Genomic DNA, 12,124 nt, shown 5'->3' with positions numbered 1-12,124 from the left:
TAAAGTGTTACCCTATTTTCGAGGAGTTATATACCTTATGTTTGAAATAAGAATATTTAATGAAGATATTATTTATCAATGTGGTTAGTTGTGGAGATCATTTTGTGCAATCTTTCCTTTAACCATCTCCTCAGATGAGGCAACGTTTGCGGAGGCGGTGCGTGTGCTGCTGAGCTGGGTGGAACGCGGTGAGGTGAACCGTCGTAACGCCAACAACTTCTATTCCATGATCCAGTCGTCCAACAGCCACATCCGCCAGCTGATGAGTCAAAAGGCCGCCCACGAGAAGGAGATGGAGGAGGCCAAGGACAAGTTCAAGACTGCCCTATCTGGCATCCTGGCACAATGTGAGTACCCAACATGCTGACACATCACACACACACACACACATACACATACACTTACACATACACATACACAAATACTATGCAAAATACCCCTGTATCAAGATTGGACAGGTCTTGACTCACATTCCAACACAACATACGTCCTTGAGTATCCAATTGTGTCCAGGTCCGATACAGACCGTATCAAGACTTCGACACACAGTTGGAAACCCTGAGAAACGGACCACCTTGTGTCAGACTCAATGAACGCATTTTGTCACATTGGGGATACATGCTGTGTCAAAAGCTTTGACCACCTAGATACAGCCCGTCACTCACTGTTTTATATTCGTTGACACATCCTAACATCACAAAAGCAAGTATTTGATCCCTTTTTGAATAATTGTATTAAATGTATCTTTTAATTAAGGGTGTTCACTGCTGTCCCCATGAGTAGATCCTAGACCTTCAGAATAAGACTTTTATTCATTAAACTTGAAAACAGGTCTAAAAAGCATAAATTACATGTTCACATGTGGAGCAGTATCATATAAGCTGTGTGGATACACAACGTACTCTTTAAAAGGAGAAAAAATTTAAGTTAATACCTCATATCAAGTCTGTCAATCAAATTCTAACATTAATTGTAAGTCCTAGGCCTACTGTACTTGATGCAGTTAAAACTACAAATACACATTTAAAGCCAGCAATTGTAATATGTTGATCGTACCAGATCCATCGTTATTTACGAGCTAATTATGTATTTGTATTTTTTAAATCAAATCAAAATTGTATTTGCCACATGCGCCGAATACAACAGGTGTAGACATTACAGTGAAATGCTTACTTACAAGTCCTTAACCAACAATGCATTTTTAAAGAATTTAAAAAAAATAAAGTCCTAAGTAAAAAAAATAAAAGCAAATAACTAAAGAGCAGCAGTAAAATACAATAACAGTAGGGAGGCTAAATACAGGGGGGTACCGGTGAAGTGTCAATGTGCGGGGGCACCGGCTAGTCGAGGTAATTGAGGTAATATGTACATGTGGGTAGAGTTAAAGTGACTATGCATAAATAATAAACAGAGTAGCAGCAGCGTAAAAGAGGGGGGTGGGGGGGTGCAGTGCAAATAGTCCGGGTAGCCATGATTAGCTGTTCAGGAGTCTTATGGCTTGGGGGTAGAAGCTGTTGAGAAGCCTTTTGGACCTAGACTTGGCGCTCCGGTACCGCTTGCCATGCGGTAGCAGAGAGAAGAGTCTATGACTAGGGTGGCTGGAGTCTTTGACAATTTTGAGGGCCTTCCTCTGACAACACCTGGTATAGAGGTCCTGGATGGCAGGAAGTTTGGCCCCAGTGATGTACTGGGCCGTACGCACTACCCTCTGTAGTGCCCTGCTGTCGGAGGCTGAGCAGTTGCCATACCAGGCGGTGATGCAACCAGTCAGGATAATCTCGATGGTGCAGCTGTATAACTTTTTGAGGATCTAAGGACCCATGCCAAATCCTTTCAGTCTCCTGAGGGGGAATAGGCTTTGTCGTGCCCTCTTCACAACTGTCTTGGTGTGTTTGGACCATGATAGTTCGTTGGTGATGTGGACACCAAGGAACTTGAAGCTCTCAACCTGTTCCACTACAGCCCCGTCGATGAGAATGGGGGTGTGCTCTGTCCTCTTTTTTTCCCTTTAGTCCACAATCATCTCCTTTGTCTTGATCACGTTGAGGGAGAGGTTGTTATCCTGGCACCACACGGCCAGGTCTCGGACCTCCTCCCTATAGGCTGTCTCATCGTTGTCGGTGATCAGGCCTACCACTGTTGTGTCGTGAGCAAACTTAATGATGGTGTTAGAGTCATGCCTGGCCATGCAGTCATGGGTGAACAGGGAGTACAGGAGGGGACTGAGCATGCACCCCTGAGGGGCCCCCGTGTTGAGGTTCAGCGTTGCAGATGTGTTGTTACCTACCCTTACCAACTGGAGGCGGCCCGCCAGGAAGTCCAGGATCCAGTTTCAGAGGGAGATGTTTAGTCCCAGGATCCTTAGCTTAGTGATGAGCTTTGAGGGCACTATGGTGTTGAACGCTGAGCTGTAGTCAATGAACAGCATTCTCATGTAGGTGTTCCTCTTGTCCAGGTGGGAAAGGGCAGTGTGGAGTGCAATAGAAGATTGCATCATCTGTGGATCTGTTGGGGCGGTATGCAAATTGGAATGGGTCTAGGGTTTCTGGGATAATTGATGTGAGCCATGACCAGCCTTTCAAAGCACTTCATGGCTACATATGTGAGTGCTACGGGTCGGTAGTCATTTAGGCAGGTTATCTTAGTGTCCTTGGGCACAGGGACTATGGTGGTCTGCTTGAAACATGTTGGTATTACAGACTCAGTCAGGGACATGTTGAAAATGTCAGTGAAGACACTTACCAGTTGGTCAGCACATGCTCGGAGTACACGTCCTGGTAATCCGTCTGGCCCTGCGGCCTTGTGAATGTTGACCTGCTTAAAAGTCTTACTCACATCGGCTACGGAGAGCGTGATCACATAGTTATCCGGAACAGCTGGTGCTCTCATGCATGCTTCAGTGTTGCTTGCCTCGAAGCGAGCGTAGACGTGATTTAGCTCTTCTGGTTGGCTTGTGTCACTGGGTAGCTCGTGGCTGTGCTTCCCTTTGTAGTCTGTAATAGTTTTCGAGCCCTGCCACATCCGACGAGTGTCAGAGCCGGTGTAGTACGATTAAATCTTAGTCCGGTATTGACTCTTTGCCGGTTTGATGGTTCATCGGAGGGCATAGCGGGATTTCTTATAAGCTTCCAGGTTAGAGTCCCGCTCCTTGAAAGCGGCAGCTCTACCCTTTAGCTCAGTGCGGATGTTGCCTGTAATCCATGGCTTCTGGTTGGGGTATGTACGTACGGTCACTGTGGGGACGACGTCATCGATGCACTTATTGATGAAGCCAGTGACTGATGTGGTGTACTCCTCAATGCTATCTGAAGAATCCCGGAACATATTCCAGTCTGTGCTACCAAAACAGTCCTGTAGCTTAGCATCTGCATCATCTGACCACTTTTTTATTAACCGAGTCACTGGTGCTTCCTGTTTTAGTTTTTGCTTATAAGCGGGAATCAGGAGGATAGAGTTTTGGTCAGATTTGCCAAATGGAGGGCGAGGGAGAGCTTTGTATGCGTCTCTGTGTGTGGAGTAAAGGTGGTCTAGAGTTTTTTTTCCTCTGGTTGCACATTTAACATGCTGGGAGAAATTAGGTAGAACTGATTTAAGTTTCCCTGCATTAAAGTCCCCGGCCACTAGGAGCGCTGCCTCTGGATGAGCGTTTTCCTGTTTACTTATGGCCTTATATAGCTCATTGAGTGCAATCTTAATGCCAGCATCGGTTTGTGGTGGTAGATAGACAGCTACGAAAAATATAGATGAAAAGTCTCTTGGTAAATAGTGTGGTCTACAGCTTATCATGAGATACTCTACCTCAGGCGAGCAAAACCTCGAGACTTCCTTAGTATTAGATTTTGTGCACCAGCTGTTGTTTACAAATATACACAGACCGCCACACCTTGTCTTACCGGAGTCAGCCGTTCTATCCTGCCAATGTAGCTGTATGTTGTCCATGTCGTCGTTCAGCCACGACTCAGTGAACCATAAGATATTACAGTTTTTAATGTCCCGTTGGTAGGATAACCGTAATCTTAGGTCGTCCAGTTTGTTCTCAAATTATTGAACATTGGCTAATAGGATTGATGGAAGAGGTAGTTTACTCGCTCGCCGTCGGTTCCTTACAAGGCACCCCGACCTACGTCCACGATATCTCTGTCTCTTTCTCCTGTGAATGACGGGGATTTGGGCCTTGTCGGGTGTATGTAGGTTATCCTTCGCGTCTGACTCGTTGAATAAATAATCTTCGTCCAATACGTGGTGAGTAATCGCTGTTCTGATATCCAGAAGCTCTTTTTGGTCATAGGAGATGGTGGCAGAAACATAAATTACAAATAACGTGAGAAAACACACATAATAGTACAATTGGTTAGAGGGCTGTAAAACGGCAGCCATCTTCTCCGGCGCCACTTCCCCAATTGTGATCTTGACTCATCGATGCAACTCCCCAATGGGCTTGGGAGGCGAAGGTCGAGTCATACGTCCACTGTACTGCGCTTCTTAACCCGGAAGTCAGCCGCACCAATGTGTCGGAGGAAACACCGTTCAACGTAAGACCAAGGTCATCCGTTGAACGGATGAGACTAGTAAAGCCCCCCCGGCTAAACCCTCCCCTAACCCGGACGATGCTGGGCCAATTGTGCGCCACCCTATGGGACTCCCGATCACGGTCGGTTGTGATACAGCCTGGGATCGAACCCAGGTCTGTAGTGACGCCTCTAGCACTACAATGTAGTGCCTTAGACCACAGCGCCACGATGCACTTTTTAAGAGTGTTTCCCAAACAAGCATGTAGAGAATGTTCGTTAAGTGCATCGTTAGACCATGTGGCTGATAGGATCAAAAGAAAAGCAGCGCTGCTCTCGGATCACCTTTCTCCATTCAAATCTTACCTTAACATTAAAATTATTCCACAATACTGCAATACCACTGAACAGGTTATTTAGGGGGCTGTTAGCTACCTCTCTTAGCCCATCATCATTAGGCCCAGAGTGGCCTCTTCTCTCTCTCCATTTCTCAATCTCTCTCTCTCGCCATCTTTCTTCTCTTTCTACCCATTTCTCTCTTCATCGCTCTCTCTATATCTCTCTCTCCCCCTCTCCATGCCTCTGTCTGGCAGATTCACTAATGAGACTGACTGTTCCTCTAGGTCTCTAGGTAGTAGAGCTGAGCACAGACGCCTCTAAACATAACCCTGGGTCAGTCAGAACCACATGTACCTGTGTCAGAACAACAATTTCCTGTCTGGTCTGTCTGTCTGTCTGTCTGTGAGACATAACTACTGTTCACCTTAGACAACATCCCAAAGGGAGCAGAAAATACAGTTATAAACCTGCTTCAACCTGCACTGTGACAGCCTCTCTGTATCTCACAGCTCTGACAGGCGTGCCACAAGGAACAAAGATTTAACACAACTGTCACACACACTCACTGGGTGGTGGAGAGATGCAGACTTTTATACAGTTTCTGATGGCTTTATAGTTAGCTGCATGACATTTCAGTGGTGAACATCACAGATTGGCATAGAGTTCATGCAGCCTCATTATCTCATCATTGATATTTCTCAGACAGTATATTCTCACACTGGACATTTCAAACATAAAATTGATAGTAAAACAAAAGCATGTTGTTTTACACCAGTATGTTCGAGGAAGGGTTGAAAGTGGATAAAGAAGGTAAGTTCACGTTTGTCCCTAAAGCCTTCTTTTCCCACGTTGGTAGATTATATATTCCTGTATGTCCCCTTGTGAGATGTCCAAGATGGCGTAGCAGTGCGGTCGAGTACTCTGTGTGTGTCCGTGTAAATAGCCTGTTTTTTTGTTGTATTTTTTATCACACTTTTCATCCTTCTACTAAATCTACAGTGAGGGAAAAAAGTATTTGATCCCCTGCTGATTTTGTACGTTTGCCCACTGACAAAGAAATGATCAGTCTATAATTTTAATGGTAGGTTTATTTGAACAGTGAGAGACAGAATAACAACAACAAAAATCCAGAAAAATGCATGTCAAAAATGTTATAAATTGATTTGCATTTTAATGAGGGAATTAAGTATTTGACCCCTCTGCAAAACATGACTTAGTACTTGGTGGCAAAACCCTTGTTGGCAATCACAGAGGTCAGACGTTTCTTGTAGTTGGCCTCCAGGTTTGGACACATCTCAGGAGGGATTTTGTCCCACTCCTCTTTGCATATCTTCTCCAAGTCATTAAGGTTTCGAGGCTGACGTTTGGCAACTCGAACCTTTGGCTCCCTCCACAGATTTTCTATGGGATTAAGGTCTGGAGACTGGCTAGGCCACTCCAGGACCTTAATGTGCTTCTTCTTCAGCCACTCCTTTGTTGCCTTGGCCGTGTGTTCTGGGTCATTGTCATGCTGGAATTCCAATCCCCTGGCTGAGGGAAGGAGGTTCTCACCCAAGATTTGACGGTACATGGCCCCGTCCATCGTCCCTTTGATGCGGTGAAGTTGTCCTGTCCCCTTAGCAGAAAAATACCCCCAAAGCATAATGTTTCCCCCTCCATGTTTGACGGTGGGGATGGTGTTCTTGGGATCATGGGCAGCATTCCTCCTCCTCCAAACACGGCGAGTTGAGTTGATGCCAAAGAGCTCGATTTTGGTCTCATCTGACCACAACACTTTCACCCAGTTCTCCTCTGAATCATTCAGATGTTCATTGGCAAACTTCAGACGGGCCTGTATATGTGCTTTCTTGAGCAGGGGGACCTTTCGGGCGCTGCAGGATTTCAGTCCTTCACGGCGTAGTGTGTTACCAAATTTTTTCTTGGTGACTATGGTCCCAGCTGCCTTGAGATCATTTACAAGATCCTCCCGTGTAGTTCTGGGCGGATTCCTCACCGTTCTCATGATCATTGCAACTCCACGAGGTGAGATCTTGCATGGAGCCCCAGGCCGAGGGAGATTTACAGTTATTTTGTGTTTCTTCCATTTGCGAATAATCAAACTGAGATTAGGAGCACTCCCTTTAAGAGTGTGATCCTAATCTCAGCCAGAAATCTTTCTGATTGAGAGGGGGTCAAATACTTATTTCCCTCATTAAAATGCAAATCAATTTATAACATTTTTGACATGCGTTTTTCTGGATTTATTTGTTGTTATTCTGTCTCTCACTGTTCAAATAAGCCTACCATTAAAATTATAGACTGATAATTTCTTTGTCAGTGGGCAAACATACAAAATCAGCAGGGGATCAAATACTTATTTCCCTCACTGTAGGTAACACCTCTCTACACGTTAACAACTGGAACTGAAGGAAGAAATTAAATGAGTCATAATGATGATTAAAAAAGGCCAAAGATACAATCTATAGCTTACCCAACACACCTTTGACAGTCTGGTTTTAGCTTCACAACTGCCAATGCTAAGGGCAATAGAGCATGTATGAGTTCAGATATATTTGGTGATACACCACCTACAGTAGTGTGCATACTGAGTACCCACTGGGCACACAACGTCATTTCAACGTGGATAATTGGGTAATATTTGGTTGAGACGTTAATCAATGAGATTACAAACTATATTCACCAACTCAAAAAGACAGACAAAAGTTTGTTGAATTTCCAATGTGCTATCACTATGCTTTCAACCATTTAAAAGCAAAACTAAATTCCAATGGACATCAATGTATTATTTTTGGTTTAGTTGTCACCCAAATGTCTATCACTGCGCTTTCAACCATTTAAAAGCACTGCAAAGTTCAAATGGGTATACAATGGCAGATATTTGGGTTATTTATGCAACAGATGAATGTGTTATGGCTGTGCTTTATCTAATAGCAGAACCAAATGACCTGGATTGCAATTGAGTTTACATTAAAATTACATGGTGCAAGTGATCAATGCCGTTCGAGATTCTCTGCAGATTATTACAGCAATTGTGAAGATCTCCACAGACCTGCGATGACCTATGCATGCTATCTTTAACATGCACACTTTATATGATTACATACGAAGAAATGTATAGTTACAGTAACCTCAAAATGTGGCCATGAATGTGTTACTCATTTTAGGGTTGAATGTTACATTAGTTTGTAAAAAACCTTAACTTTACACTATTTAGAGTATTACAAAAGTAATATTGAATTGTTTTTGGTTGACAATGGAACCAAATATCAAAATGTAAAGGTTATGTATCTACTGCTTGCATAGTTCCATCTGAGCCACTGGCGTAATCCTATTCTTTATATTTTATTCTTGGTTGAGTTGGAGACGTGAATACAAAATATAATTAGTGAACTTGTCTGCAAGTTAATAGGCTATTTATTGTATTTCAAAAGTGATATTGAATTGTGTTTGGTTGTCAGCACAACCAAATATCAACATTTTAAAGAGATTTATCTTCAGAAACTATTCATACCCCTTCACTTATTCCACATTTCGTTGCGTTACAGCCTGAATTCAAAATGGATTACATGTATTTGTCTCACCCATCTACACACAATACCCCATAATAACAAATTGAAAACATGTTTTTAGAAATGTTTGCAAATTTATTGAAAATGAAATACATAAATATTTCATTTATATAAGTATGCACACCCCTGAGGCAATACATTTTAGAATCATCTTTGGCAGTGATGATTACAGCTGTGAGTCTTTCTGGGTAAGTCTCTAAAGGCTTTGCACACCTGGATTGTACAATATTTGCACATTACAATTTTTTAATTTCTTCAAGCTCTTTCAAGTTGCTTGTTGATCGTTGCTAGACAGCCATTTTCAAGTGTTGCCATAGATTTTCAAGCCAATTTAAGTCAAAACTGTAACTAGGCCACTGTGGAACATTCAATGTCGTATTGGTAAGCAACTCCAGTGTATATTTGGACTTGTATTTTAGGTTATTACCCTGCTGATATGTGAATTTGTCTCCCATTGTCTGTTGGAAAGCAGACTGAACCATGTTTTCCTCTAGGATTTTGCCTGTGCTTAGCTCTATTCCTTTACTTTTGATCCTAAAAAATCTCCCTAGTCCTTGCCGATGACAAGCATACCCATAACATGATGCAGCCACCACCATGCTTGAAAATATGAAGAGTGGTACTCAGTGATGTGTTGTTTTGGATTTGTCCCAAACATAATGCTTTGTATTTGGGACATAAAGTGAATTTCTTTGCCACATTTTTTGCAGTTTGACTTTAGTGCCTTATTGCAAACATTTAGGTTAGTATTGTGGAGTAACTACAATGTTGTTGATCCCATCCTCAGTTTTCTCCTATCACAGCCATTCAACTCTGTAACTGTTTTAAAGTCACTATTGGTCTTATGGTTAAATCCCTGAGTGGTTTCCTTTCTCTCCGGCAACAGACGGACGCCTGTAACTTTGTAGAGACTGGATGTATTGATACACCATCCAAAGTGTAATTAATAACTTCACCATGCTCAAAGGGATATTCAATGTCTGCTTTTTTTTTACCCATCTACCAATAGGTGCCCCTCTTTGCGAGGCATTGCAAAACATCTCTGGTCTTTGTAGTTGAATCTGGGTTTGAAATTCACTGCTCGACTGAGGGACCTTACAGATAATTGTATGTGTGGGGTACAGAGATGAGGTAGTCATTAAAAAATAATGTTAAACAATATTATTGCACACAGAGTCCATGCAATTTTTTATGTGACTTGTTTACTCCTGAACTTATTTAGGCTTGCCATAACAAAAGAGTTGAATACTTATTGACTCAAGGCATTTCAGCTTTTCATTTTAATTTTGGAAAAGTTTGGAAAAACATAATTCCAATTTGACCTTATGAGGTATTGTGTGTAGGCCAGTGACACAACATCTCAATTTAATCAATTTTAAATTCAGGCTGTAACACAACAAAATGTGGAAAAAGTCAAGGGTTGTTAATACTTTCTGAAGGCACTGTGCCATTGACTTAGTCTGGGTTTAATTCCAGTTTGTTTACAAATTAATAATTGATATCTCCATCTCAACCAAAAATCTAAGTTAAAGAATTGGACAAAATCAAATCAAAAATGCACTTTAGATAAACTTCTATTTGATTTAGTCCTATTCTTTAACTTAGATTTTTGGTTGAGATGGAGACGTGTATCCAACATATCAGTTATTAATTTGTAGACAAACAGCACATTGGTAATAGTCAGTGACAAATATCATAACTAAACAGGGCTGGGCTTAGTTAAAACCCTGGATGGGAGACCAAAGTGTAGCTGTAGATAGATCAATTATCCAGTAGGAGGTGCTGCCCAGCCTATAGTTTTTATTCTGATAGTGGAAATAACGTTTAAGGTTTGATGTTGTTTTAAAGGTACAAATTCAACATATTTTATACAAGGTTTGTCTATGTTGAAATTTGGTTACTATGATGAGATAATCCTTTATCTGAAATTTCATCCAATGTATTTTTCACGTAGAGTCCACGTCACAATACGTTGACAAATTACGTTGAAACAACGTTGATTCAACCAGTTTGTGCCCATTGGGTAGTGTATTAGTATGGATATTGAGACGCACCACATGGCTAGAGCAAGGTGGGTCTCTCTCTCTCTCTCCCTCCCTCCCTCTCTACCTACCTCCCTCTTTAAAAGGCCACTCTCCTCCATCACAATAATCCATACAAACACTTATTTCTATTCATTCGTTTTTTTTTTCTCTCTGTGGGTTCCACCCATACAAATGTCAACACAGAGTTTGGGGTCCCGGGAGACAAGTTCACACTGTCATTACGTAAACAAAAGCTACATTCATATTTACCAGGCTTTCTCACAGCTGCAGTTTAGAATCCATTCTGTTTCCAAATGCAATATAATGCAATATCACACATTCCTCCATTTGGCATTGGTAGCTGTCACCTTGTATTGAATGGTACCATTAGAAAAAGCCCTTAACAATGTTCCTTCCTGCTCTCAAGCAGGTTATTCAAACCGAGGATGCATTCCAAATGGCACCCAATTCCCTTTATAGTGCACTATACTATACCTATTGGTTCTGGTCAAAAGTAGTGCCCTGCATAGGGAATATGGTGCCATTTGAACTGAAATCTCCTCTCAGTTAAATGATATCCATTAGCTGCAGAATTATTTATTACCCACAATGCCCTGCTTCGTATTTCACTCAGGATGATCTTTATAGATGACAATCATTTCACAGCTGGATTTTGATCTGCGTCCATATTTGGTGGAAGTCACTCAGTCAACATGCCGCTGCATATTTCATCTAGGAGATTTTCCTGCCTCACAGAAAGTGAAAGGCCTCAGTTAGAAATGCTGGCATCTTCACACACATAGCCCTAGCTGTAGTTCTACACATTATAACAAAGAACATACACTTATCCAACAGCTTTCTCTCTGAGTCACACACACCCATAAAAGGTGAGGCCACAACCTTGTACACTTTGCTCTCCCCTGCCTTCCCCATCAATCTCCTCCATCAAATTAAAGGATTCTGAGAAGCCGCTATTGATCTAGACACACTCCTCTCACTTCACCCTTTCTTCCCTCTCTACCTCCCTCCCTGCCAAGGCCTGCCAACTCTAGTGGCCCTATTGACTCCCCTCTGGGTTCATTAAGACCCTTTGACAAAAAGAGAGTCCCTCAACATGGCCTGTCCCCATACACAACAATAGAGAGATGCATTGTATCACACCATAGGAGCATAGTGCCTCAGAGTGATGGAGTTTCCCATCTTCAGCTGCAGTGACACTGGGGAAGTCTTCATGCCTTCTCTTTGGGCTTCACAGTGTCACGTTTTTATATATTGTATGTTGTGAGTTATTGTACAGCCCTTGCCATTGATATGGGACCATATCACATTGGTATAAGTATTGTCTGACCGATGATCTATGTTTGTGTGGATGCTGCATTGACATCAACAGGTGAGTGATAATAAAACACACACACACACACGTTCCAATAATTAGTCAATGGATGGTTGTTATTAAGACTAACCCTAGCTGTTGGTAGAGCATGCCGCTTGCAACGGCAGGATTAGTGGGTTTGATTCCAGGGACCACCCGCACGTATAATGTATGCACACATGACTAAATCGCGTTGGATTAAAGGCATATATTATTATTATTACTATTATTATTATTATTATTATTATTATTATATTTAATGGATTGATAAACAGACACGTGTCTCCCAGCAGCCCTCCTGCTCCCTCTCAT

At 42.2% G+C, this 12,124-nt stretch overlaps 1 protein-coding gene across 1 annotated transcript in view; it reads left to right on the top strand.

The window, feature by feature from the left end:
• The window catches only part of LOC121534880 (ecto-NOX disulfide-thiol exchanger 2), a 454,166-nt gene that overhangs the window by 348,470 nt on the left and 93,572 nt on the right, over window positions 1-12,124 (top strand). Inside the window, exon 7 of the mRNA XM_041841491.2 lies at window positions 135-347. Coding sequence (XP_041697425.1) covers window positions 135-347 — 213 coding nt within the window. The remainder of the gene's footprint in view (window positions 1-134; window positions 348-12,124) is intronic.

This window comes from Coregonus clupeaformis, chromosome 2 (genome assembly GCF_020615455.1).
Source record: "Coregonus clupeaformis isolate EN_2021a chromosome 2, ASM2061545v1, whole genome shotgun sequence".
In the NCBI taxonomy this organism is placed as follows: domain Eukaryota; kingdom Metazoa; phylum Chordata; class Actinopteri; order Salmoniformes; family Salmonidae; genus Coregonus; species Coregonus clupeaformis.
Note: the sequence above shows the minus strand (reverse complement) of the source record. Positions and strands in the feature narration are given on the sequence as shown.